Here is a 27,970-nt window from a genome sequence, read left to right as displayed (position 1 = left end):
CAGACATTGTCCAGTAAAGCAATCCGGGTATTTTTATAAATTTGTTAGAGGAGAAAAGTCATGGAATGACCCTACCAGTTATTAGGCTGTGATTTAAATGTGGATGGTGTTCTTCCAAGATCTTTCCATAAGAGCCTGAGCGCTCCATGGCTGTGGATCATCAGAAGGTGGCATCTGAAGTCAGCATGCCGCCACAGCTCTGGCTTAGGAAGCCAGTCAGGTCTCTGTGACCTCAAGGCTAGGAAGACATAGTTGAGACCCTCTGTCAGACAAACAAGAACCTCACAAGGTTCAGGTAGAAATTAGAACCACGATCTGAGCCCAGAAAGCAACAGGCAGGAGAGGTGTATATATAGGAACCTGTAGAGTGGTCATTTGTTTAAGTTACCAAATTCTTTAAAAAGAGATGTAAAAATAAATAAAAGCCCACGTTTACAGCCTGTACTCAAATTACTTGTTTAGGGTTTTTTGTTTTTTTGGGGTTTTTTGTTTTTGTTTTTTGAGACAGGGTTTCTCTGTGTAGTCCTGGCTGTCCTGGACTCTGTAGACCAGGCTGGCCTCAAACTCAGAAATCCGCCTGTCTCTGCCTCCCAAGTGCTGGGATTAAAGGCGTGCGCCACCACCGCCCATCCCTTGTTTAGTTTTAAAGGTCACTCAGAGATTGAGCACAAACTGATGGTGGGTAGATTGCCTGTCTGCAGGGATGGGAAGGGCAGGGCTTCTAGATGTTCCTGCAAGGCCTGAGTGTTACTGTAGCTGACCTACAGCTCTCAAGTGACTCCGTGAGTTAGTGCCATGTAATACCATGTGTGTCACAGAAGCCACAGGCAATGAAATGTTTGTTCCCCACAAAGCCACCAACCAGTGACTTCCCTGGCCTTCCCGTTAAAACTGTTGATTTCTCTACAGAGAGAAGAAGAGAGAACTGGAACGTGAAGAATTATGGAAGAAACTAGAAGAGTTGAAGCTGAAGAAGGCTCTAGAGAAACAGAATAATGCTTACAACATGCGCAGTGTTCTCAGCAGTGCCAGTGCCAAGTAACGATCAGCTCCCCTGCTGGGCGGCAGTTCTGTACACTTTTTTGGAATATATAAAAACTTCAGAGCAAACCTCATCAGTATAATATAATTAGGAGGCCAGTTTTTCCTGGCAAGCGTAAGCGAAAGGATTATGGACTAAACATAGCCCTGTGCTGTATCATGGCCACAGTATATTGTAAACTTTGTCTAATCATGGATTGTGTCACTATCATCTGTTGAGTGAGGTGACTGTGGGAGTGGCGAGTGTCACAACTTGAGCCCGGTTGTGCTGCACACACAGATCAAGCCGTCCTCCATACACCTCCTTTATCATGTGCTTGCACGTTGCTGCACACCTTGGGTACATCTGAGGAAAACCTTCGTAAGATGCGCTGAGGTGTTGCCCTTCCCTTCACCTCTCCTAGAGAGGTGGCGGGGAGATGAGAGCCCAGCCTCATTAAAGATACTGCCATACTCTGGGTTTTGCAACATCTTACATTTCCAGGCTTCTGAAGCACAAAGTATTAAAGCTGGGGGGGAAAGTAAACCAAAATTCTGTTCCCAAATACCCCCTTCAGCAGCAGCACCCCAGAGCGTGCGTACCCCAGGCTCACCTCCTTCATTCCTCTCCTCCAAGGCTGGAAGCAGGGCCTTCCCAGTCCTCGACCTGCCTGTCCCCAGGCCCGCCCGCAGGGCAGAGGCTCTGGGTCCCACAGTGTGATGCAGACTGCTAGCTGTCACCGCCTGGCTTTATTTAAAGGAGATGCAGTAGGCGTCCTCTGAGCTGACCATGTAGAAGCCTAGTATGTTTTGACCTGGGCAGGTATTTTTCACACCTGTTGTTATCAGTACCATTCCAACCTCTTGCCTTGCAGTTGTATGGAGAACTGTTTTATAATGAGAGATCTTCACTGGGGATTGAGCAGCATTTAATAAAGTCTATGTTTGTATTTTGCCTTATGTCATTTGCTCTTTTGTCTCTGGAAGACATATTACAGGATTGTAACTTATGGATGTGTTCTAATTAGAATTAGGATGCTTGTGGTCCATGGATTACGAGTCTAGCCATTTAAACAATCTTCATAAAATCTCAAGCTTCTTGTCCCTCTGTGTTCCAGGACATGTTTAACATTAAAGCTAGTTTTAACTGAAACAGGGGGGGAATCTCATAATCTATGACAGTAGCAGTTCTTGGAAAGGCTGGAAGACTAATACGGTTTCAACTAAACACCATTTAAAAAGGAGCACGGATTTTTGTTGCTGTGACAACAGCCTCCATGATATTGTCAAGCAGTGGACATCCCAGGGCGGCTCTGCAGTAGTGAAGCTGCTCCCTACAGGCCTCTGCTGTCCACGGCCCCGGGCAGTCCCACACAGAACACAGGGCTGCCCTTCCAGAAAGTGGAAGCCATATTGTATGGATAGGCAAAAATACTTCCTAGTTATCTAAAGCAAATTTAATAGCAGCTCGGCTTTTCACAGTACAGGGAAATAAAGCCTTGGTGTTCGCTGAGGCAGATACTGAACTACTGAAGCGATCTGCAACTGTGAGTTTTGTAACCAGGGCCCTACACGCTAAACACATCCTGTGACTGGGCTGTACCTCTGCACCTCAGCTTTCAGTCCTTCCCATATTTTTAATGCTGCTTTATGCTTGGCATTTGTGCTAAAATGGTGTTTTATAATAAAAAGATTTAGGCTAAAATCTAAATTCTTGTACATCTATGAGACAAAGGTAGCAGGAACATTTCACTATACAAGCTTATTTCTAGAGACAGAAATGTCCTCCTTACACCTGTGAGCAGTTCGCTTCTGGTTCCCTAAGGCCTAGTTACAAATTCTTTGATGTTACTATGTTCCCTCTGGTCACATGTGGAAAACAGTTTTTGGCTTTATGCGGGCGCTGTTTGTCAAAGCCCTAAAGGCCACCCTTTTTTGGGTGTGTGTTTCTGTAGGGCCCTTGATTATCTTATGTGGTGTGCCCCTCTTGGCCACCTGTCGTCAGTGCCCAGCTTACCTCCCTGTTAGCAGTGACGTAGGCTGGGTCAGAGCCATTGTGCTGCAGTCCAGACTCACGCTACCTTCTGGGTTTGCTGGTCATAGCATCAACGTCCACTGTTGCTGACTGCTGGTTTACTCTGCTGGTTTACTGGGTATTCACACTCAGCCCTTTTGTGCTAGCCCAACTTTATTTACCTGTTAATGAAATCAAGATATGCTAAGTAGGTGCCTACTGTATACATCTGTGCTAGTTTGTCTAGTGCATCAGAGTACAACCACAAGTTTCTAGTAGCCTTTTAAGGTCTTACATAAAGCTGGGGGTAGTGGTGTAGGCTCTTATTCCCAGCAGTGGGAAGGCAGAAGCAGGCCTGGTCTACCAGGGCTACAGTTTAAAAAAAAAGTCTGATCTAGGCTCTAACAAGTTCTTGTTAAGTAACGACAGGTGATATAAAAGGAATTTTGTATACAGGGCACATCAGTCCACTTTAAAGAAAAAAAAATCCTAAGGTAAAGAAGAAGCCTTAACCTGGAACTTAACTATTTAATGACCAAATAGGAGGAAGCTGCCATCTGCAAACCTCTCCAAGGCACTAGGCAGCTCTGCAAAATGTCCGGTAATAATTTAAGTACTTAAATAAGTTTCCGGTTATTCACTGGGTGTTTCCCTTTGGGCTCAGGACAGCCTCCTGGGCAGGGTTTGAGCATCCAGTGCGACAGGCTGTCCTTCCCTGCAAGGTCCCTTCAAGTGAGTCCAGGATTGCTGGTGGCTCGGTTTGTCGGAGTGCTGTGGCACGGGCGCTTGCTTCAGCTTATGTGGTTTGTCGCCTGGCCTCTTCGTTTAAGGTACCGTTTCCTGATTTTGATCATCCACTTCACGCTTAGTTTGGCAAACTCTGCTGCTTTAAATAATGCCAGGAAAGCCCCGCAGAGCAGGGCGATGGTGTTCCAAGGATTGGCTGTGATTATCTGTGGAGCAAACAAAACCGGGGTTGTTGGTTGGCATCAGCCTTGACTCTCTATGCCTCAGATTTTAGAGCCAACAGAGAAACACTTGCTTCTGCTCATTCAGACTTAACATCCACAGCTGCTCAGAAGGGAACTGTGAGCCCCTCCACATAAGAAGAGTCCTCCTCAAAATTCCTTGTGTAAATAAGACATTCATACTGAGCTTTAATTTTATGACTTAATCTAACAAGTGACTCAAATAAATTTTCCTAAAACTACCCTAGCCGCAAGATTGGTCCCTCTGGTCTCAGTTACCTCAGTCTTCAGCTGTCTCCCCTCACACTCATCCTGGGGACTCTGCCACTAGGCCAATGCGCCTTCCTTCCGGCTCTGGGATGTTCTCCTATCCGGACTTAATCCCTCCGACTCAGCAATCTCTCCATCCACTCAGCCAAAACCCTTTTTCCTTCAACAAAGTTGTTTATCCCGCAGAGCTCTGTGACAGCTGTTAACTGTCGGGTATGATTTAAATAAATAGCATGGCCCCCATTAAATATGCTCTTATCTCTATGCAGTGCTAAGAGACAGACTCCAGGCCTTGTACATGCTAGACAAGCACTCTTCCAGAGTCTACTCCCTCACCAAAGTCAGCAGGGGTCTTACATTTTCAAATTCCCCTGTGTGGTTTTAAAAAAGGAAAAAAACAAAAAACAAAAAAACAAAAAAAAACCCCGACTCTAAGCCAGGATCAATGGGATGATCTGAGATGAATGAGCCTGTGTTGTTTATATATGTACGGTGGTCATGCCTTGGCCTACGTGATTCAAGGGCCTTGGCACAGAAGCCTCTCATAATAGCTATATCAGGATCAAGAAAATCAGCGCACAGCTACAAACTGGTTCCCTTCACCCTTTTCATCTTAGTAAGCCTGAAGCCTTTACCCCTCACACAAAGCCTGGGCCAAACTTGAGGGTCATGAGTGGCAGCAAAATATGTCTTATCTCAAACTCCGTCCTGGGCCCATGTTTGAGCTTTGGAATCTCTTGCCTGTTGGCATGATCATCCTGGGATATCTTGTGACAATGGAGGAAGACCACTCTTAGCAGTACTTACATCCTGGACCTTCTGGATGAAGGGATCTTTCCATTCAAACACCACAAAGAACAACTGAGTACTCTTCTCAGCTGCCGGCCTCTGGTCAATATAATTAACCACGCTGGTCTAGGTGCAGAACAGATAGGATTACTACTTTATCACTTCTGGGCCCTCCCTTAACTGGACCCAGGGAAGTAAGAGCAGGTAGCCCTTGGTTCTCCTAACAGCATCTTTTGAGGAGGGAAAGTCAAGCCTCATATGTAAGACCTTTTAAATGGTACAGGAGCCAGGGCTTTACTATGGCTGCCACAGTTCCTTGGGAGAGAAAAGATCACAATGCCTGACAGTGTTTTTGAATTGTCACCAAAATCTGCCATCAGATGTCTAGACTCAAGCCATATTCAATCTACTTCAGAGGATACATTCAGAATATAAGAGCTAAGTAGTCCAACCCTTCGAGCCTACGGGCAGTGTAGCCCCCACTCCATACTGGGAATCTGTAAGTATTTAGTGGGCACACATGATAAGATCAGACAGTCAACTACAGAAGCTATACTATAAAAGTAGCATACACAAGGAGGGAAGGTAGGCTCCGGAGGCACAGGGCCACGTGTGACCTCATGCTCACACTGGCCACAGGAAGATGATGCTGAGATTTGTTGCAGGACCTGAGTAGGTGACCAGCCTTTGTGAGGCTGACAGTCATCTTACAAAAGCATCTTCTAGTCTTGTTTTCAGGCAGGGTCACCCCCTAAGGCAGGAAAAATCCTCTCTCTTGACTAGACCTAGGTGGCAGGGCTCCACGTGCACAGGGGAAACGTGGCTTTTTGCCACTTCAGTGGAACCTCCAGAGGTCTGCCTGTGATGAGGCAGCACTCCCAAGGAAGCAAGCCAGATCACTTCACATCCCCACAGTGTGCCTGCCCCAGCTCTTCCCAGACAGTTAAAAATCCCCAGCAATCCTCCTGCCTCAACACCCAGCATTCTCCTGGCTCCTGGCTAAGAACCAAAAGCTTTCTGATCAGCTTATCATCTGCATCCTAACAGGTCCTCAGACCCCTCACTGTGCTTGGTCTCCCCTCATCTGCAACAATCCCTGATAACATTAGGAAACGTTTCCCACTCCTACGAGGCACAGAGACAGTGCTAGGGAGAACAGTCAAACTGCTGTAGACTGCTTCCAGTGTGAGACACCTGCACACGGGCTACTAAAGTGCTCACCCCAAGTCCCCACCCAAAAGTCTCCCTCCATTCCAAATTTAAGTGTGGAAATCATCACGTGTGCCAAGGAAACAAAACACAGCCACTACCTCTTGCCGGAACTCAACAGCTTCTCGCCCATCTTCTTCTTTGGTCTTCACCAGTGACATCTTGACCCAGGTGCGGAAGCCTCCGGAGAACTTCCAACTGGAGTAGGCACTCTCACAGGCCTGCATGAAGCCCGCCTTGTCCGGGCTCAGTGAAGAGAGAGAAGGAAGGTCCAGGTTAATCCAGGCCTGCCTGACAGCTGTAACCCAACGTGGCCAAAGCAAACTTTAGTCCAGTCTCAAGCTGGTTTCGTTTCTGGTACAGAAAAGAAGTCTGTCCAAGTATCCCTCAGATCTGGCTGCCTTACTTGGTTTGTTAGTTGGCATCAAAAGCAGTGCCTGGATCACCTATACCTCCATTTAGTTTCAAAACAGTTCCACGGGTAGGAGGGCAGCAGCGTGATTCCTGCCCCCAAGCCCACCTCCACCATGGCACACGCCTCCCTTGCTACAGCATCCCTCCCTCCCTTCCTTCCTCCCTCCCTCCCTCCCTCCTTCCCTCCAGCCAGCTCAGTCATCCGCCCTTAGGTTTCCCAAAGCTCCCTGAAGTATGGCTTGCTGCACCCCTCGTGAGCTCAGCCTCTCTCCGAAAGGCCCAGCATCGGGAAGGGCATCCCGTGGGCATGGTACACACAGCACAAGCAAAGCCCAAGTGAGCAAGCTCAGACTGCAGTGCAGAGCCAGGCAGAGTGGTGCACGCCTGCCAGCTCACCACCAGGAGGCCGAGGCAGGTGGATTCTGAGTTCTAGGACAGTATGGGCTACAGGGTCATTCCAGTCTTCAAAAACAGGGCTTGTTTGCCCCTAAAAGGGACAGCTATCACACACCCCCCCCCCCTGAAGGATCAGGGAACTCAGAACACTGCAGAAGGGAGGACGGGAGGAATGTAAGAACCAGAAGATGAAGACATACAAGACATCTCGGGACATGGCGGCCATTGACCTCACTGCAGTGCTGCACGTCTGTATAAGGCTGGACCTGCCGACACTGCATCCTGGGGGACCATTGGCAGTTAGTGATTGGTTGCCGGGAGAGAAGCTATCATTCCTTCAATAGTGTAGCCACTGTAGTGCCACCCATGCTCAAGTAGGCAACTCTAATTAAACAGTAGTTCACACGGGAAATGACAGGAAGATAGGTGGGGGTTTGTCAGGAAGAATATGGGTTTCAGTGCAGTCCCCTGGGGACGAGGGAAGGCTGGGAGAGAAAATGACAGAAATGTGTGATATACACGTGTGAAACCATCAAAGAATAAAGACACAAAACCAACAATGCCCGGCTGAGGACCCTTACTAAAGTGGCTCAGAGTGACAGGCCTCCGACGGCTTCCAGGAGGGAGACAAGACAGGCAGGCCACAAGCAGGGCAGGCTCTGGCTAGGAAGAAGCAGGAAGGCTCTGGGTTGGGAAGGTCGGCAGAGACAGTATGTGACTCGCTGTTCAGGGGGACTGTCACCTCACTGCCACCGTGATGTGTCTTCCCACATCATAAAAGTGGAGCCTGAAGCTCAGCAGGACCAGGCAGGGACAGACAGAAATATTCCTATCCTACCCAGTGTTTTAGGCTGTGGAGATGGCACTGCAATGTCCCCGAGTGTTTAAAACCAACAGGAACTGTCAGCAGATAGGAAGGCTCGTGGACCACATGGAAGGCAGTTCCCTCTGTTCCTCAGAAGCCCAGGCTGGCCAAGAACCCTCTCCAGGACAGCATGCACACAGAGAGCAAGCAACTCTGCACACACATTTGCTTGACCACAATCTGTAATGGGCCACCAGGTCCTTAGGGTAGCTCCCATTCTGGACCAGCTCTGCTCCCCCTCTCCCTACCTTCACCCCCACATTTCCAGCACAGACACGCACAAGGCAGGAGACAGTGAGACCCTGTGACCTCTCAACAGCCACCTTTGCATGAACTCCCGGAAAGAAGAGAAGAGGAGATAGTCTATGGCGCTGAAGTCCTCGCTGCTCTGGTTCAGGCGGAACTGGAGGAACACCAGCTCTCGCTTCTTCACTTCCTGAGGGCCCTGGACAATCAGGGCTGACTGCTGCAGGGAGACAAAAGCCAGAGCCTTAATGCTCAGAGCTGCCCCCCGGCCCCCCCCCCCCCACACACAGAGCCTCAGAGACTTCAGCCACAAGCACTGCCAGGCAAACACACAGCGGGTCACCCAGCAGCCTCCAGGGACTGCTGCCAAGCCCAGGGATGCAAGCTGGCCATGGAGACATCAGCACAGCAGAGTCCAGCTGAATGTGACACCTGCTGTCCCTTCACAGGCTGTGCACACTACAGAACATCTTTCCTGGGGAAGGGTGTCTGCTTCTGCCTGCTATGTGCTGGTGTACCCCCAGTTAACTTTGTCCTAATGTCTACTACAGTGAATGAAGCCTGCCCATCTTTCTCATATGCCTTCTGGGTTGGCTTGCTAAGGTGTGTCAGTACTCAGCGTTCCCCAGTATGTCCCTGCTATGATTTTAAAGTTTTGTTTTTGTTCTTTTGTAAAATTTATTAAGTATGTAAGTACACTGTGGCTATCTAATTCAGACACACCAGAAGAGGGCATCGGACCCCATTACAGATGGTTGTGAGCTACCATGTGGTTGCTGGGAATGGAACTCAGGACCTCTGGAAGAGCAGTCAGTGCTCTTAACCTCTTAACCGCTGAGTCATCTCTCCATCACCCCCTGTTGTCATTTTAAATCTTACATGTACATACTGCATATGCCTGGCTTTAGTTTTGAATGTGGCATCATAGCTAACCAGCTCCTAGCCCTGCCTCCTGCCTTCCTGCACCTTGCAGTGCTCCTGGCCTGAATGTAACCTACAGATGCACTGGTCTGTCCCTGAGCCAGGACTGCAGCATCACCTGTTCTGTAAGGTGACTGCGGCCTGGGCCAGTCCCTTCCACATTATTCTTCTCACATCCTAGTTCTTCTGGTATGTGCTCTCCTCTCTTCTAAATGTGCTTTACAACTAGCTTGCAATATTCAACTGAACGCATCAGAACAGTTCGCTGAGACAGAGTAACGTGAGAGCACTTCCTCAGTATCCCTCACCTCTTGCCTCACACCTCCCAGGGAGCAGGCATGTGCTCAGAAGCTGACCGTGGCCATGTGGACAGCACAAGGGACAGCACTGCTGGGCAATCCCGTGAAGCAGCAGTGTGCATGTGAGCCTGCCCTGCCTGGCAGTCAGACCACTCTCAGAAGCTGCCTTGGCCTCCAGGGGGCCGCCTCAGGAAGGGTGCTGGCACACAGGAGCTAAGCCTGAACCCTGATTAGCACACTTTGTCAGATGAGTATTTTAGGAGCTAGAGACGCCCCAGAGACAGACTGGAAAGGTAGTGGCCCTGGCTGTACCCAAGAAAATCATTGGCTACAGACAAGAAGTCAACAAAAGCCTGAAGACATACACCACGTGACCCAACAAGACCCTCAGGGGGGGTTCGGGGGAGCGATGTCACAGGACTCGGTGGGCTCAGGCAGCTAGAGCCTGCACATTAATAGTTCACTGCAAAGGGTAGTGGGAAGGTCAGGGTGAGAACAGGCCACCTCAGCCCCAGTCCCCAGATGACTCAAGCTGTAAGCAGCCCACAAAAAGAGCTGATGCTGACCCCCAGGAGGGTAGCTTCCTAAATCCAGTTGAATGTGGCCTTCAAGGCTTCCAGCAATGCAGAGTACCCTGTGCTGAGGCCAAGGCAACCGGTGTTTCTCAGAGAGCAGCAGGGAGGACTGTCTGCGCATTACAGTGGCCGTGCAGGCCCTGCGTGACCATCACCAGGGTTGTAAGCAGCTGTGAACATTCCAGCCGTCCCTGACACACAGACACTCCGGTGCCTGAATCTTACTCTTGTTTCCTTCTCTGAGATGGAGTCTCATTCTGATGCTCAGGATGAACTCCAGGGCTTGAGCAAGGTCCTCGTGCCTCAGCCTCCCAAGTGCCCGGGGTGCTTCGGCGCACACTCCACGCCAGTCCTGTCACATCATTGCATGACGGTTTTTGCTCAGGGAGCAGTTGAAAGGGGAGGAGAGAACTTATTTGAGGGTCACAGCTTGTGGCTGGAAGGAGCTGATGGAGTCTACCTTCCTTCCCGTGAACACACTCTTCCTTCTGTGCCCCTTATCGCTCTTAAACTTACATTTAAGTTATGAAGTATATAGCAGTAAAAGTTCTGAGTGTGGGCGGCTGGCTCCTAGAAAGCACGCCAGCCAATGGGGAAGGGGAAGAGGCTCCCAGATCGGGCCCAGCTGTGCCCTAGTGCCACTGTGCTTCTCAGAGGGAATGAGGAGAACCGGGAGTCCCTCTTCCTGACTGGATGCTCCTGTCCCATTTCAAGTCCTTTTTACTTCAACTTGGCTTCATGGAAACATCCAGTGACCACCAACCATCCAGTCTCAGGAATTAAACATTCAGATACCAAGTAGTGGCCCCAGTGGGGGTGTCTCCCCAGTGCTTACATCGGCTTGCCTGACACTGTCCCCTGCATGCTGGCAGACCAGGTTTTCACCTGAGGAGATTCTTGCAGCAGTGATGATCCAACCCCAGGCCTGTCTCCATGCTTGAGCAGAGGGCCTTCCCTCAGCCTGTGTAGAGGCTGCTCTGGGGCTTGGCATCCAGGGAAGCACCTTGCCCAGCAGGTGCTGCAACCAGGAGGGACAAAGTCCTTGAGTCACATCAGTCAGCCCTGTTCCAAACTCAGTCAGTCACTCAGTCACACTGAGCTGGGGGCTAGAAGCTGGCCCTTCCCAACAGTCCTGTCCTGGGTTATGGGCCTTCCCTCTCTGACTAGCTCCTCTGGCCTTCCTTCCTCGGTGCACAGGGCTGTCCTCATGCCCTGTTACCTTGTTTAACAAGGAGTAAGCATCACTTCATAGACTTTGAGGGTCTGAAGACCGACCAGAGCCTTGGGATCGTTCCTTCTTTCACTTACGGTGGGCAAGACTGCACATAGCAGGACACACTCACTGTCCTTTCCTTCTGTCCCTAGACACAGCACAGATTCTCCTCCAAGACCTTCTAAGTCACCGCCACCATCACCTTGCCCAGAGGCACAACTAGCTGCACAGTGTTGGACCTCTCTATCACCATGGTCAGTGCCTCTGTTTCGTTGCTGTGAAGGGACATCACGATCAAGGCAATAAAAGAAAGCATTTCACTGGGGCTGGCTTACAGATTCAGAGGGTTAGTCCATTATCATTCAGACAGGGAGCAGGACAGCATCCAGGCAGGAAGACACAGTGCTGGAGAAATAGCTGAGAGCTTACATCCTTATCCACAGGCAGTGGGGGTGGGGAGTTGAGCGAAAGAACACACAACTGGGCCTGGCAAGGGATTCTGAAACCTCAAAAAATAACCCTGGTGGCACACTTTCTCCAAGGCCACACCTCCTAATCCTTCCCAATTGGTTCCTCTAACTGGGGACCGAGCATTCAAATTGGGGGCCGTCCTCTCTCAAACCACTATAGTCGGCAATGTCCTGTGCACAGGACGCTTCTGCATTGATGGGGAGCTCACATATGGCACCTTCGGCGCCTCTTAAAGGAGGGAAAAAGCTGAGACACAACAATGCAAAGCCATCTCCCTACCCAAGGACCCTTCTACACTGTGTGCCATTTGCCTGCTGAGCTGTGCTGTGTGGTGCGGGGTGGGCTGTCGGTAATCTTCATTAACCACCAGACCGGTGCACCATCTTCACAATGGCAAATTTCTCAAAGACTAGATTCCTAGGCAGTTCCTGGAGAGTGGCATTTTCAGTGACACAGACAAGCAGCAGGCAGACTACCTTCAGCCTCCCCCACCCCACCCCACCCCCAATCTCAGGGCAAAAAGTCCCAGTAACACACACACCACCTCTCTCATCAGCCGGTGACCAAGGGCCCATGCCAACAGGCTACAGGGAAGAAAAGCTGGAATCCTTAGGGTGTGTGGCTACCAGAACCCAGGGAGGCAGGCATTACCATGGTGTGATTGGAGAAGGGGTGGGTATAATTGATCCTCTGAGTGGTGCAGTTCCTGTCTCCTGGCTGGCCGCGGCTGGCAAGAGGTGGAATGACCTCATAGTGGTGCTTACAGCTGAGCAGCTGAGCCTGACCAGGATATAAGGCAATCCCTGGAAAAAAAACAGAAATTGACAAGTGTCAGTAGTCACAGAATCCCAACAGAGCACCCAACAGGATCACACCCCTACCTCCTTGAGAAAGTACTAAGGCGGCAGCAGAAAGCGGGGTGGGGCAAGGCACAGCCCTACCCCAGTGGAGGGCACTCACCACCTCAGTCATTCCGAGCCCTGCCTGGAACATGGCTTCCAGGGCTCATAATATCCCACCAGAGCGCCTCCCCTCACAGCACACTGGTGCCTCCCAGGCCCTGCCTGCCTGGTGCTGCAAAGGCTCCGGGCTGTGGCTCTCCCCAGGGCTCAGTGTCTATCCTCTGCTAGGAGATCTGGAACCATGCAGCACATAGAGTGTTCTGCATGCTCAGGCTCCCAGGAGACACTGATGACAGCACAGGAGCGGAGGCAGGACTGAGGGATGACAACAGACACTGCAAGGACAGCCCACAAAGAGCCAGAAGCAGACCCAGCAAAGCCAGGGAGGAAAGAAAGGATCAGGCCTGGCTGTGGGGTGACTGTCTGGGAGCTCCTGGCAGGGAAACTCCCAACTCCTGCTCCAGCCTGTGCGCAGGATGCCCTGGGTGTCACTCGAGGTCAGAGAGGGTGGCACACTCATAGTGGGCAAGCCTGAGCCACATTCCTTCTCCAATGCCAACTTACAGTGCCAGCTAGATCACCCACTCTGGCAGACAACCAGGATCATTCCCAACATTCAGAGAAAGGTTCACAGAGCAGCCTGGAGCCCCTCTAGGCTAGGCTCTGACTGGACGGCTGTTCACCGGCTTCTACACCCCATCACCTTCCTGCACCGGACTTGCCTCTCGCTGCCTGTGATACTCTGAACTACAATAGCCCCCGAGGCTCATGCGTCATATACTTGGTTCCCAGTCGGGTGGAGCTGTTTGGGAAGGATTAGGAAGTGTGGCCTTGTTGGAGAAAGTGTGTCACTGGGGGGGGTGGAGGGGGGAGGGGGAGTCTTGAGGTTTCAAAAGGCTGGTGTCCTCCTCAGTGTGCTTCCTGCTCCCTGCTCTCCATGCCAGCTCTTCCTGCCAGCGTGCCTATGTTCCACCATCATGGACTCTATCCTCTGAAACTACAAACCAATTAAAGGCTTCCTTTTATCCGTCACCTTGCTGGAGGTGCTTTGTCACAGCAACAGAAAAGAAACTAACACATTACCCTTCATCCCTGCCTTCAGCTCTAGCCGGAGTTCTCTCCTCTCTCCACAGAGGACACCCTGGTCCCTGCTGCCCCTCCCAGAAAAACTTGCTGCCCACCTCATGCCTAGGAGAGCCTGTCTTCAATGCTCACCCAGAGCTCCTGGGTTCCAGGGCCTGGCACTGGCTCTCAGATGCCTGCCTACAACTAAACCATCCTGCTCCGTTCTGCCAGTGCTGACAGTGTTAGCTCGGGGAGGCAAGACAGGCCTGCTGACAGAAACCCCAAAGCTGGGGCGCTGATGCCTGGCCATACCAGCAAGCAGGCCATACCTGGAGCATCGTAGCGATCCACCTCCTTGTAAGACACAGACATGACAGGGTGCTTGAGCTTTTCCCGGAAGTCCGTGATGGTCTGGTAGACCAGGAAGACAGCTACCGCCATGAGCAGCAGGTAGATGAGGATGAGCAGGACCGAGAAGACATTCTTCAGGCAGGCCTTGCTGAAGCGGATGCTGCTGGAGGCAGACTCGTTGTCCACGCCTGCCGACAGGACACCAGGGTCACCGGAGCAGCTCTAGGCCCTCGCCTACCTTATGGAAGAGGTGAGGCCAACCCTCTTCACAAAGGGCACCTAGAAACATCTACTCCATCTCTCCCAGTCAAGGCTACCAGCATTACCAAGTTTACTGTCTGCAGGGACAGGACGTCTCCATGGATCAGGTCCACGTGCTCCCCCTTCCCCACTCAACAGCGTTCTCATCTTTCAATCCTGGAGCTGCTTGCGTCTGCTCTTCCTAGGCCTGTTCTGAGAGCAGCTCCTAGCCAACTCTGCCCTGTTTTCTCTTAAGGTTTTTCCCAAGGAGACCTTCCCTTGACGGCTATTATGACTGGGGGCCTCCTTGCTGAGCGCCCACCTGGCACCCTCTGCACCTGATACAGATGCCGTATGACCAACAGTGGCCTGTTCCTGATGTTGCATCTTTTATGACAGACTATGTCCCATCAAACCGTGAGCCACTAAGCCCCTCCGTCCTTAGGTTGCTTCCTGCTGGGTATTTTGTCATAGGAAGGAAAAAGGTACAATATGCATTACCCTCTAGTGTGATGACTTTGGAACTGGGGCTAAGGATGGGTTAGTATAGGCTTAGGGTGAGGCTTTAGCAGAAGTGGCACCAGAACATGTGTGCAGCGCCCAGGCCATCAGGGCAGTGGGAAGGCAGCTTTCTCTACACTGAAGAGAGCTTTCACTAGAGACCACCTCTGCAGCACCCTGACCAAAGACAACACATGGTGCCACGTGTCGGAGGTTCCTGTTAAGAGGCACTCAACATGGTGGTGGTTACAGGCTGGGATCACCTTCCCAAGGAGCTTCTGCTCCCCAGCTCTAACCGCTGCGACCTGAGGGAAAGCCCAGACGCGGCTGTAACTATGGCTTCCAACACAGTGGTCACACCACCGGCCTCAGATGACAGCCATACGATCTGAACAATGTATCTGAAATGTAATGAAGGCATTAAAGAACGGGCAAACACAGGCAGACAGTGCGGGGAACCGACCTCTGGAGAGAACGACCATGAGATGCACAAATACCTAACTTTTTGCTCCAGGGTTCATACCAACCCTTAAATGACATGGTTCGCAGTGAGAGAGTTCAGGGCTGAGAGGGGAGGAGAAATCTTAAAAGTAGGCGAGCCGCAGACAGGCAACATCACTAATTCTGCAGATAATTGATATGCTCGAATCACTGCTGGAGTATGAGAAGAAATGCTTAACTCCAGCCGCCACTGTGAAAGGCAGGCAGGACCTCAGAGCTTCAGCCATGCTGAGACAAAAACGCACCTCAGCAGGGTCCAGAGCTTACACTGTGCCAATCAGGGTTGGCTATGATGGTGGTCTCCTCCCATCTGACTAGGGGACATAAACCTGAGACATTGCAGAGGGAGGACCTGCTGTCTATTGGTTCTGTTCACTTAGAAGAACATGCCTAATACACCAGTGTTCAACCAAAAATTACTAGACGTGGGAGCTGGAGAGATGGTTCAGCAGTCAAAGAGCACTGGCTGTTCTTTCAGAGGTCCTGAGTTCAATTCCCAGCAACCACATGGTGGCTCATAACCATCTGTAATGGGATCTTATGCCCTCTTCTGTCATGCAGGCATACATGCAAATAGAGTAGTCATATACATAAATAAATCTAAAAAAAATTTACTTGACATGAGGGGCTAGAGAAAGGGCTCGGCAGACAAGAGCAGTGGCTGCTCTTACAGAGGACCAGTTTCAATTCTCAATACCCACACTGTGGCTCACAAACCTCTGTAACTCCAGTTCCAAGGAATTCAACACCTTCTGACCTCCATAGGCACCAGGTATACAAGTAGTTCAAATACATGCATATATATGTATATGTGTATGTATATGTATATATGTGTATATGTGTATATATATGTATGTGTGTGTGTGTATATATATATGCAAAACTCACACATACAGAATAATAAAAAGTTTTTTTTTGTTTGTTTGTTTTGTTTTTTTCCCCCGAGACAGGGTTTCTCTGTGTAGTCCTGGCTGTCCTAGAACTCACTTTGTAGACGAGGCTGGCCTCGAACTTAGAAATCCGTCTGCCTCTGCCTCCCAAGTGCTGGGATTAAAGGCGTGCGCCACCACCGCCCAGCATAAAAAGATTTTTAAACTACTATTAGACATGGAAAAAAAAATTTTTAAATGTGACTTCGGGCTGGCAAGATGGCTCAGCTCAGCAGGTAAATCCTGCCAAGCCTGACAGCCTGAGCCATCCCCAGAACCTGCATGATGGAAGGAAAGAACAACTTTGCAAAGTTGTCGTCTGACCTCCTCATGCATGCCATGGCACACACACGTGTGCACACACACAATAAGCATTTAAAGAAAAAAGAAAAGAATATGACATATTCACAGAACACCAAGCATCCAGAGACCAGTGATCGGGTAAGCTGGATCACTGGGCTACCGAACACTGGGCAGACATGGGCAGGTTGTGTGCTGCTCCAAGCCGCTGTTCCTCTGTGTCATCTCCATCATATCTTTTCTAGTTACAGCTGTGGCTCTGCGGCACCCATTTCTGCCACTCTCCCTGTCCAGCAGGATGGAAAGGAAGGACCTTGTGCCCTCACCTACAGTGCTTGCCCCACTGGGGGCTTGCTTGCTACAATACTCTCTAACAATCCTGTACCACCAAAATCAGTGTCTCTTTTCCAAGTGAGACTTGGGCGGCTGTAAACATCCAGGTTCTCAGGTAGTCAGAAGCCCCAAAGTCCATATCAGCTCATACTCTCAACCTGTACGTTACACATCTACTCTTTCAGCCCAAAAAACAAATGACCAGAGTACTTTCTCTCAAAATTCTCCTGGTGCCATAGGCTCAGATTGGCCAGACCTCCTCTGTTCCCCTCCTCTCTGTGGCTGAAACTTGCCAGAACAAGCGAAGGAAGCTATGGGCGGGTACTGCACTGCCCAGCTGCAACCAGAGCCAGCATCACACAACAAACCCACCAACCAAGACTTACTTTCAAGAGAAGCCCAATTACTACAGAACCTGTCAGGTAAACAGTAGAAATATCTGGTCCACTGTGCACAAATTTTTTTTTTTTTTTTTTTTTTTTTTGGTTTTTCGAGACAGGGTTTCTCTGTGTATCCCTGGCTGTCCTGGAACTCACTCTGTAGACCAGGCTGGCCTCAAACTCAGAAATCCACCTGCCTCTGCCTCCCAAGTGCTGGGATTAAAGGCGTGTGCCACCACTGCCCAGCCACTGTGCACAAATCTTAACACTTGGGGGGAAAAAAAAAAACAGATGAGAACTCGAGGTTGCATGATACTTCCAAAAGGATGTGCTTATTAGCAAGAGGTCCCAAAGAGACTCACAGACAAATGCCTGGTAACAGATTAAAAATGTGATGACATAATTCAGTGAAGTAGAAAGACAGGGCCGGATGTGAACAAGAAACAGGGGACCAGCGAGAAGACTAGCAGGAAAGGCACAGGGCGTGCTCATCTTAACGTTCTTGGAATACTCTGACAGCTAGGTGAAAGCATTCAAGAAGAGAAACAGGAAAGAAAACTATCTATAGATAGTTTTCTATCTAGAGATAGAGATTTATACTATCCACGCCCAAACACACATGACCAGGAGAGATCCACACCATAGCATGTTACATGACTAGGAGAGATCTACATCACACCACATGTTACAGTGCATACATGACCAAGAGACATGACCAGGAGAGATCCACACCATGGCATGTTACAGTGCAGACATGACCAGGAGAGATCCACACCATGGCATGTTACAGTGCAGACATGACCAGGAGAGATCCACACCATGGCATGTTACAGTGCACGCATGACCAGGAGAATCCACACCATGGCATGTTACAGTGCATGCATGACCAGGAGAGATCCACACCATGGCATGTTACAGTGCAGACATGACCAGGAGAGATCCACACCATGGCATGTACTGCCATGATACTGCCAAAAGTACAAACAAAGCTGTGTAAAATATGCACCACAGAAGTGGAAAGTGACATTAAGAACCAACAGCAGACCCCTCAGTGGAAACCCTACAACCACGAATACTATACCCAGAAATGCAGTCTATCTTTCGAGAACATAGGAGAAATAAGGGTCTTCTAAGACAAAACGCTGAAGGCATCCATGCCCACAGTCTGGCCTTATAGAAGTTCAAGGCAACTCTGTTAGCCTTTGTGTCACTGTGACAGCATCATCTAGGCAAATCACATACAGGAGGATTATTTGGCTCACAGATCTCAGAGGCTGCACTCTCCTGTGTGTAGGGGAACCTGACAGAGCAGAGCAGCTCACCTCATAGTACCAGGAAGCAGAGAGAGTGCTGTATCTTCCTTCCCTCTCTGCTCCATCTGGGCTACCGACAGCTACATCCAGAATGGTTCTTCCTCACTCATTCCTCTTTAGAGAATCATGTCACAGCACCCTGAAGGAGTGTGCTACTCTGGTGTTGGCACTTCTCAAAGCCAACCAGCAATCAAGATTTACCAGCATAAAGCCACACAGCTACAAGAAAGGTAAGTCCCACTGGAAGAACAGAGACTCCAAAGGTACCAATTTTACCTACACAGTGAGAAGTCACTAAACTACAGCAGCCAACAAAGCACAGAGACAGCAAAGGATGCTGGGAACAGCAGGGAGAACCCCGCAGGATGCTGGGAATGAGCCGTTGGCCTGTATGAGGGTCTAAATGAACAAAACCAGAAGGTACAGGTGGATGCAGTAAGGGAGGGGATGCAGGAACACACTGCTGGGGCTGGATAGAGGGCTCAGCAGTTAAGAGCTCTTGTAACTCTGGCTGAGGGCCTGGTTTGATTTCCAGCACCAACACGGTGACTTACAACTGTCTAACCCTCAGGCACTCCCATGATATATGTCCACCCACATAAATAAATAAACCTTAAAAACTTTTAAATAGGGTGCTGGTGAGATGGCTCAGTGGTTAAGAGCACTGATCGCTCTTCCAGAGGTCCTGAGTTCAATTCCCAGCAACCACATGGTGGCTTACAACCATCTGAAATGAGGCTCTGATGCCCTCTTCTGGTGTGTCTGAAGACAGCAACAATGTACTCACATACAAGAAATAAATACATCTTTAAAAAAAAAATCTTTTAAATATACACATCACCTAGAAGAAAGTGACATCACACACAAAGACAGGCTTAAAGCAAAAGAATGGAAAAGGCCACTCTAAGCAAACGGAGCCTGAATCACGGGAATCATACAGAGCAACCATGTTTGCAATGGACAACAGAAATCAAGACCCAAACTGTAGGACGGAGAAGGTTACCACACAGTGACCCAGAGATCAATTCACCCAGAAGATACGTGACTCTAAGTTTACCATACCTCGTATCAATTTCACAAAACATAACCCCACCACACCTGACGGGGAAGAGGACCCAGAACGATCATAACCTCAACACACACCTTCACCATGGACAGATCAAGTCAGACCAAAGTTCAGTGGCGTTCAAACACACCATAGAAAGGCCTTGACGTTACAGACATCCCATCTGACAGCTGAAGAAGATTCTCAGGTCTGCAGGTTCCTTAGCTGCTAAGCTACCATCTCACCAGCTCGGGACGAGAGTCTGCATTACAATCTGACTACATTTGGAATCACCTAAGAAACAAACTTCCGGACGCTGAGGTCATTTCCAGAGAGGTCTAATTGAGGAGAAAAGATCCAGATTACATGTGGGTGGTGCCATTCAAAGGCTGGATTAGTTCATCCCCGGCTCCATATGCACACATGTATACATACACATACTCACACATGAGCACATATACACGTATCACACGCACACGCGCACACATACACGCATGCACGCACACAGAAATTGATCTAGCTGCAGAAACTACAACTAGACAACTTTATGTTATAAGAAGAAGATGCCCAGAAACAAGTCCCTCATGATCTCGCTCAGATGTGGAATTAAAGAGTCAGCCTGAGAGTACACCAGTGACAGGCGGGAAGGGCATGGGGCAGGCAGAGTTATGTTATTACTGCATATTACATGCATGTATGGAATTCCACAGAACACCACGTGAGGCACAAAAAGCAAGGAAAGGACACAGTAACTCTCCAGGAACTTAGCACAAATACAGAAGGAATTCCAAGTAACAATGAAGTAAGAGGAAGCAGGCTGTTCCTCAATAAAACCAGAGAAGCATGCGTTCTAAAGGACGGACTCCGTTAGTAAGAAATGAAAGATGGCCAGGCAGTGCTGGCACATGCCTTTAATCCCAGCACTTGGGAGGCAGAGGCAGGCGAATTTCTGAGTTACGAGGCCAGCCTGGTCTACAGAGTGAGTTCCAGGACAGCCAGGGCTATACAGAGAAACCCTGTCTCGAAAAACAAAACAAAACAAACAAACAAACAAAAAAACAAAAATAAGAAAGAAAGAAAGAAAGAAAGAAAGAAAGAAAAGAAAAGAAAAGAAAGAAAAAAAAGAAAAGAAAGAAAAGAAAGATGAAGCCTGAGGCAGGACACACCTTTAATGCCAGTACTTGGAGGTAGAGGCAGAAGGATCTCTGTGAGTTTGAGGCCTGCCTGGTCTACACAGTGAGCCCCAGGACAGCTAGAGCTATATAATAGAGGCCAGGACAGTCAGGACTACTCAGAGAACAGTCTTGGGGGGCAGAAGGAAAGGTGTCAGAGATGAAGATGCCACTGAATTAAAAATACAATAAATGGAGCAGCAGCAGCAACAGCAGCCTAAACCAAGCAGAATGAGTTCCCAGACCTGAAGTCGGTTTATTGAAATAAGTCAGGTGTAGATGAAGAGAAGAGAAATGCAAGGAAAGCTTGTAGCATCTATGGAAAGTCACCAAGAAAAGATCTACACAGTGGAAATTATGGAGGAGGAAGGGATGGAGGAAGGCACAGAGATCATTATTAAATGCCAGCTGAAAATCACTGAGTAAGGTCTGGACAAGCACTCAAGTTCTGTTTACTTCAAAGAGCTACCTCTCTCAAGAAAATTTAAGAAAGCAGAGAGAGAAAGACCTGGAGCCAGGAGTGAAGGGTCTAACCTGCCATCCCAGCACTTCGGAGGTTGAAGTAGGGAATACAAGTTCAAGGTCAACCTGCAGGGAGATCATATCTCAGAAACAAGGGATGGATAGATAGACAAAAAGAAGAGAGGGAAAAGAGAAAGATGAAGGATGAGGGGAGGAGAAGGAAGAGAGGAATTTAAAACCAAAAAGACAAGCGGGACAGGCAGACAGACAGGCAGACACCTGGAAGGCCAGAAAGGGACAGAATAGGATGGTGACCTCAGAATGCTGGGAGGAAGGACCACAGCCAAGGATATCACCTTCAGTGACACGCCCAGAAATAAAGAAAATTTAAAAAAAAAAATCCTTCCATGTCAAACAAAGCTGGAGAATTCTTCATATTGGCCTGGCCTAATAAGAAACAGAGCAGTGTGTGGCGCACGCCTTTAATCCCAGCTCTTGGGAGGCAGAGGCAGGCGGATTTCTGAGTTTGAGGCCAGCCTGGTCTAAAGAGTGAGTTCCAGGACAGCCAGGGCTATACAGAGAAACCCTGTTTTGAAAAAACAAAAAAAAAAAACCAAAAAACAAAAAAAACCAACCAAACAAACAAAACCAAAAAGAAAGAGCTGGAAGCGTCTCAGCCAGAGACACAGGAGTAATGTACACAGGGTGACTCGCTGGGAGGGGCAAGCTCACAATTAAATTCAGAATGCTCCATTACTGTGTCACAAAATATCAACTTCCAAAATTTAAGACTTATTTTTGTGGATGTGTGCCACACGTGGTGGAGAAGATGCTCACAAGGGCCAAAAGAGGGTGCTGGGTACCCCAGAGTTAGAGTTCTAGGGGACTCTAAGTTGCCCAATGTGAGTGCTAGGAAGCAAGCTCAACCCCTCTGCAGGTTTCTAATGGGAAGAATAAAATTGGTGCGCAGTCAAGTGTGGTGGCCCAGTTCTGCAACCCAAGCAACCAGAAAGCCAACGGTCATGAGACTGTAACACCAGCCTGGACCTGGACGGCACAGTGTGACCCAGCTTCAAAAAGGGAGTTCCCAACAGCAAATATCTACATCTAAATAGGAAAAGCGGGGTCTGGAGATATGCTGGCTCTTGTTCTGTAATGAGGGCCACCTTCCCCTTCATAACAAGGCCAGCCTGAGATACAGGAGAGCCTGCCTCAAAAAGAAAGGAAGGAGGGAAAGAAGGAAGGAAGGAAGGAAGGAAGGAAGGAAGGAAGGAAGGAAGGAAGGGAGGGAGGGAGGGAGGGAGGGAGGGAGGGAGGGAGGGAAGAAGCCAGCCAAGAAGAAAAAAGAGAAATATTATGTGATCCAGCTATATGCCAATGTACTGTATGTACCCAGAGAAGACAAAATCACCTAGTCAAAGAGTCAGCACCCCGTATTTACTGCAACCTTATTCACAAAAGCCAGGAATGTGAACCAACCTAAAGGTTCTGGGCACGAGGACTGGAGCTCAATCCCGAGGACTGTAAATGTAAAAAAGCCATGTCTGGTGGGTCATGCTTGTAATCCCAGAGCTGGGATGGTCGAGATGGCATCTCTGGGGGGGGGGGGGGGGGGAGGAGGGGGCTCGATGGCCAGCCAGCCTGTCACACAGTGAGAGGCAGGCCAGTGATAGAAAGGTAGAGACAAGAGTGCCATAGATCCATAAGAGACCCAATTATGGCAAACCAAGTCTGGAAACTCACAAGTTTAAAAATGACATCAGGTGAGATACCTCCTGGTGCTGATCCTGAATGGTTGGGAAGAGTCAGAAGAGTAAGGAGAAACTGGGCCGCTCTCATCTTGCACACCAGGGTTTGGAGTAGATCAATTACAAGATAACAATCTAGAAGTCCACTGGCAGTCTGTTGGCTCCCCGTGTCCTGGAGTAAACATCAACTCAGAAGAAAACAACAGGGGAGACGGTCCATATTTATGCAGACTACCCTCCAACCGAATTCTCAGTGAGGGTAGGATTACAAGTTCCAAGTCATCCTCAGTGAGTTCAAGACCAGCCTGGGCTACATAAGACCTTCTGTAAAAGGAAGCTTGAGTTTTTTTTTTTTTTATCTGTGATGTGGCTGGACCTAAGAATTGATACTGGCCCAGAAAGACATCACATGAGCTCACTCACTCACATGGACTCTAAAACAGCTTATCTTGCCAGAGAACAGTGGGTGCCAGAAACAGGGAGGGGAGCGTGAGAGAGGTGAGCCAAGGGAATTGAGACAGTAGACAGGAGCAGTGTGTCCCGAGGCACTACTGCACAGCAGGGACATCCAGTTAGCAGGGACATGTCATATATTTCGAAATAACCAGAAGAGCTTTTTAATGGTCTTACCACAAAGTCATAAGCGTATGAGATTATACACTAATTTCCATGATGGAATCCTCACGGAACGTACACATGTACCGAGATACCACAGTGAAACCCACAAATACAGACAGTTATGTGTCAACTTAAAAATAAGCCAGACCAGTAAGATGGCTTTGTGGGCCAAGGCACTTGCAAGCCCCGCAGCCTGAGTTCAATTCCTGGAACCCACACAGTGGAAGGAGATTTGACGCCCACAAGTCGTCCCCTGACCTCCACAATGCTCACCCTCCCTCCTTCATACAAAATAAATAAATGATTTTTTTTAAAAAGCCACCAGTCAGTAGGTGGAGTGGGGGTCAGAGTGCCTGAGTCTGTCTCCATGCTCCACTACACCTGAGTCTGCAGTCCACATCTAGAAAATGAAGACGTCACTTTGCAGAGTTCTTTTAAGAATTAAATGTGGCAGTTGGAAGTGTCGTGGGAGAGACGAGCTAGCTGGTGGTGGTTGGAAGTGTCGTGGGAGAGACGAGCTAGCCGTTCTGCCATCCCCAAGGTCTCCTCTAGGTAGTGGGCAGTGGACAGAATCACAGGACTTCCTGTCTGCACATGATAGAGGAACTAAAAGATCAGAACGTACCTCCCCAGCTTCCCCCAAAGATCTGGAGCCAGGCTGGGGCCCTGTCCACTTGCTGACCAACTCACTTAGCCACCTGCTGGCTCCAGCTCCCCCAAAGAGCAGGAACCAGTAAGATGGCTTGGGGCAAAGACACTTGCAAAGCCCCGCAGCCTGAGTTCAGTTCCTGGGACTCACAAGTGGAAGGAGATCTGACTCACACAAGCAGTCCCCTGACCTCCACAATGCCCACTCCCTTTTTCACACAAAACAAACATGAATCCATGTCTGCCTCCCAGCATCCATGCATGTCAGGTGCTCACAAACCTCCCACCCCCCAAGTCCAGCTCCAGGGAATCCAATACACTCTCTGGCTTCTGTGAGCATCCTCACGAATGGGGCATGCACCCACAGACACACATACAGAAATAAAAAATGTCTCTTAAAAACAGGGATGAGAACCTCAGAAACAGGAATAAAACCTCGAAGGTGCTGGGCAGATGGACATGTAGGATGCATATGCCAGCTCAAGGAAGCCACTGGAGGATGAGCCTAAGGAGAAGATGAAACAGGGAACCAGCCTAGGTGAGCCCATCCACCAGGCAGCAGGGCTGGAGAGGTCTGACGAGAGGATTTCTCTCACAAGGCTCTGGGACACGATCAGGACATTAGAGACACGCTGGCCAGCACCTCCTCAGGGAAAAAGAATGGCCTGGCTTCAGGAACTGGTTCCAAACCCACTATCAAGAACTCAGACCTTGAAAAGGCACATCCTCCAGCTGGAGGCTGATTAAATGTGTAGAGCTTTAGAACTGGGGCAGACCTTGAGACCCAAGCCAGAGTACAAGCGTGGAGGAAGAGAGATGCCCCCTCCCTCTGCTGGCAAGGTGCCTGGACTGGGCTCCAGCTGTAGCAGCACACAGCCAGTTTCCTGCACCCTAAACCCACTTACCTGGCACGACACCTGGACCTTGAACTTGGACCGGCTCCTTGTCTCGTTCGTCTGCCTGCTCTGAGTTCTCAACCACCTGCTCCAACTCCTCGCTGAGCTGAAGGAGAAGGCGTGAACAGTTTAGCTGGACTGACCTTGCTTTTTCCAGGCTAAAAAAGCAGAAGCTGCCATTCACATAACTGTCACACACGCACAAAGGCCACATGACACGGGATGTGTGAGACCAACTCCACTGTCTTCTCTCACAGCCCGAGGCTGGGAAACTACAGTAAGGGATTTAACAGGGTTAGCTCGCCGAGATGCAGGGAGACTTGTATTCCCAGCCTGTCTCCTAGCTTCTGGTGATCCCCTGCCATTCTCAGGGCTATCTGCAGCTGTGTCTGATGGCTAATCTCCGCCTCCATTTTCACAAGGCCCCCTGCAGTGTGCACTCCCTTGGGGGTGCATCTTTAAGGACACTCACATCGCTCACAACCTTGTCATTGTGCCATACACCTGACGCGACTCTATTTCCAATTCCAAACAGGACAGGTACTGGAGTCACCCTTCAACATCTCCCAAAGTGACAGAATCAATTAAATGAAGCAGGAGTCCTGCCACCTTGGTCTCATTCCAAAGCCCAGGAAAGGAAGAGGAAATGTGGCTTAGAGTCTGCTCAGAGAAAAACCTGAGAACAGCAAAACTGTTGTCAGAGCTCCGTGGGACACTAAAGCCCACAGAAGTAGGTGCAAATGGCAGAGAAGAAGGTGACAGATGTCCAGGTACCAAGCACCCACAATTTCAGCTCAGCAGTATTCTCATACGACCTGTTAGATGGGGGAAATTTTGCCACTGAGAAAGCAAAGATCAGGATAAGTATCCCATCGTTTTAGGAAGAAGGCAGGTGAAGTCAGTTTGGAGGGGTTCCACCCAGGCTCATAGGGATATCACATAAAGTTAAAAGGTACTTTTTCCCCACTCTGAGACAGGGTCTTATGTAACCCAGGCTGGCTTCAAACTCACTATAGTGGAGAAGGACCTAGAATTTCTGACCCTTCTGTCCCCACCTCCTAGTACTAAGTACTGAGCCATCTCAGCTACAAACACCCCCAGCCCTCAGAGATCTTTCATTTATCCAAGATGATTTGTGGGGGGAAAAAAAATCTCAAGAGAGACAGTGTGGGACCACTGCCTGGGACGGAAGACAGGAGATTTTCAGAGCCAAGCCTTGCCCAAGTCATCCCAACCCAGGTATAGTGGCAATTCCTGTCCCTCCAACCCCCTTCCTGACACTCAGCAGCCATCACAAGCCTTTGCCTGTCCCAGGCCAAACTTCTCAGACTGCTCCTTTCTGGATCGAAACCTCAGTAGACACCTAACTCAGTCGGGTCCGCTCTCAAAACAACCCAGGCAGGAAAGATGTAGACCAATCTCGAGGCAGTCTTCTTAGGACTTCAAAACAGACCAGAAGAAGGCAAAGGGGGCGGGGCCTCTCTAGAGCCTTCTACCATTAGGCAAGACTCCGGTGAGCACCTGAATCCACTTGTGGCCTTGCTCTGCGAACAGGACAGCAGCCTGGATTTCAATACATTATCTTATAAGCTCTGCTAAGCTGTGGTCCTCTGAAGCTAGTGCCCCAAAACTCCGCAGAAGCAAGAGCTGTCTGCATCCTGGTATTCACCCGGAGTCATTAGTGGCCCTAGGGTGCTGAGTTCAGCGCGCTGCTAACTTGTTTGGAGACAGTGAGTTTCCAGCGTGGCCAGGGCCTCCGTGGAGACGGCCATCGAGACGAGCTGCTGAGCGTGGGCTGCTCCGGTTGGACAAGGTCTAACGGTATGGGGCGGCTGCACGGCCTGGATTAAACCTGGACAGTGGTGGCTGACGGCTAAGGATGCGGCGCCGCGGGAAGACACCGAGGCAGGGCAGGGCCGGGGCAGCCTCACACGAGAGGAGCAAAAGAGGCCCAGAGCCAGCGCGGCTCTGCGAGGGGAAGCCGGAGGCTCGGGCGACAGACAAAGGGCTGCAGGGGTCCTGGGTCCGTGAGGGCGACAAGGAGCCGCCGAGGAGCCGCTGGCCAAGCGCTTTCCCCACAGCCAGACGCCAGGGTCCCTTGTCATCGCCTCGTGCCGGGACCACGCAGCAGCTCCACCTGCTGTAGAGCCCACATGCCACGGAGTGCCAATCATCCACCTGCGCGGGGGTCGCGGCGCCCAGCCCGCCCTCCGCGCCCGCCCTGTCCGCACCTCCTGATAGGACGTGGAGAGGTCTTGTCGGATCATGGCACTGGCCCGCTGCGGCTCACCAGGGACCACGACGCCGTAAGAGGCGCGAGCTCCAAGAAGTGCCCGCTCCACTAAACAAGACCCGCTCTAGTCTACTGCCTAAGACCAGGCGTGGCGGCGCTCAACGCATGCGCAGCTCCTGCTATCTCCGCGGGCGACTCTGGGAGTTGTAGTTCTGGGTGCCGGGAGAGGTGGCGAGAAGAACCAGCTCGGCTCAACCTCCTGCTAGAGAGGCAAGCAATAGTTTCGCACTTCCTCTCTTTGTTGCAGGCAGAAAAGTGGAGTGCCTCTGAGTGCAGCATGGCACAGGGGCCAATCGGAGCGCCCAGTAACGGGAGAGGAAACTGGGCCTTGAGGTTTATAATGTCAATAAATGTCCAAAGAGCCCTTTGTGTTACGAAGCTCTCCGTGCACTTATGTCTTGATCCTTCAAGGAATCCTGCAACAGAAACATTTTTTTTTCTCACTATTTCACAGATTAGTAAACTGAGGTAATGAGGATACCTTCTGTCAGTAAGGATAGGGAGAGAGTGGTGATCGAGAAGTTATTTCATCTAGGAAAGGCATAACAAACTTCTGAGAAGGCGGGAGAGGGTGAGACAGTCTTACTTTGTAGCTCAAGCTGG

General features: G+C 49.9%; 2 protein-coding genes across 7 annotated transcripts in view; one reads left to right on the top strand and one right to left on the bottom strand.

Moving 5' to 3' along the window:
• Window positions 1-1,980, top strand: part of Ppp2r5a (protein phosphatase 2 regulatory subunit B'alpha) — a 41,631-nt gene extending 39,651 nt beyond the window's left edge. For both annotated transcript variants that reach the window (XM_034512713.2, XM_076941622.1), the window contains exon 13: window positions 910-1,980. In XM_034512713.2, the coding sequence (XP_034368604.1) occupies window positions 910-1,042 (133 nt within the window). In that variant the 3' untranslated portion in view covers window positions 1,043-1,980. The remainder of the gene's footprint in view (window positions 1-909) is intronic.
• Pacc1 (proton activated chloride channel 1) lies at window positions 1,158-27,460 on the bottom strand. Of its 5 annotated transcripts, none has more exons than XR_013113002.1 (9): window positions 27,306-27,452; window positions 25,084-25,180; window positions 13,967-14,176; window positions 12,322-12,473; window positions 10,822-11,004; window positions 10,212-10,338; window positions 8,227-8,411; window positions 6,372-6,516; window positions 5,080-5,187 (listed from the first exon to the last, which is right to left on the bottom strand). XR_013113002.1 is itself a non-coding variant. In XM_034512715.2 (8 exons), exons 1-8 carry the CDS (start codon window positions 27,339-27,341, stop codon window positions 3,826-3,828), a joined length of 1,053 nt encoding a protein of 350 aa, XP_034368606.1. In that variant the 5' UTR covers window positions 27,342-27,460; the 3' UTR covers window positions 1,158-3,825. The 5 variants fall into 5 exon arrangements, 3 of the variants coding, with proteins under 3 accessions (XP_034368606.1, XP_034368605.1, XP_034368607.1); XR_013113003.1 differs by having other exon boundaries at window positions 8,269-8,411; XM_034512715.2 differs by lacking the exons at window positions 10,212-10,338; window positions 10,822-11,004 and adding an exon at window positions 1,158-3,987 and having other exon boundaries at window positions 8,269-8,411; window positions 27,306-27,460.
• Window positions 27,461-27,970: the final 510 nt, after the last annotated feature.

This window comes from Arvicanthis niloticus, chromosome 10 (assembly GCF_011762505.2).
Source record: "Arvicanthis niloticus isolate mArvNil1 chromosome 10, mArvNil1.pat.X, whole genome shotgun sequence".
Classification (NCBI taxonomy): Eukaryota; Metazoa; Chordata; class Mammalia; order Rodentia; family Muridae; genus Arvicanthis; species Arvicanthis niloticus.
This window is presented reverse-complemented; position numbering and strand designations above follow the sequence as displayed.

Bases quoted from the DNA above. Each gene is read 5' to 3' on its own strand.
- Pacc1 (XM_034512714.2), bottom strand. From the start codon at position 27,341: ATGATCCGACAAGACCTCTCCACGTCCTATCAGGAG. The intron at 8,412-12,321 runs GTAATGCCTGCC...GTCTCCCTGCAG, and splicing joins CCTTCTCCAATCACACCATG to CAGTCAGCCCTGATTGTCCA. The intron at 6,517-8,226 runs GTGCGTGTCTGT...CTCTTCACTGAG, and splicing joins GTCTCACTGTCTCCTGCCTT to CCCGGACAAGGCGGGCTTCA.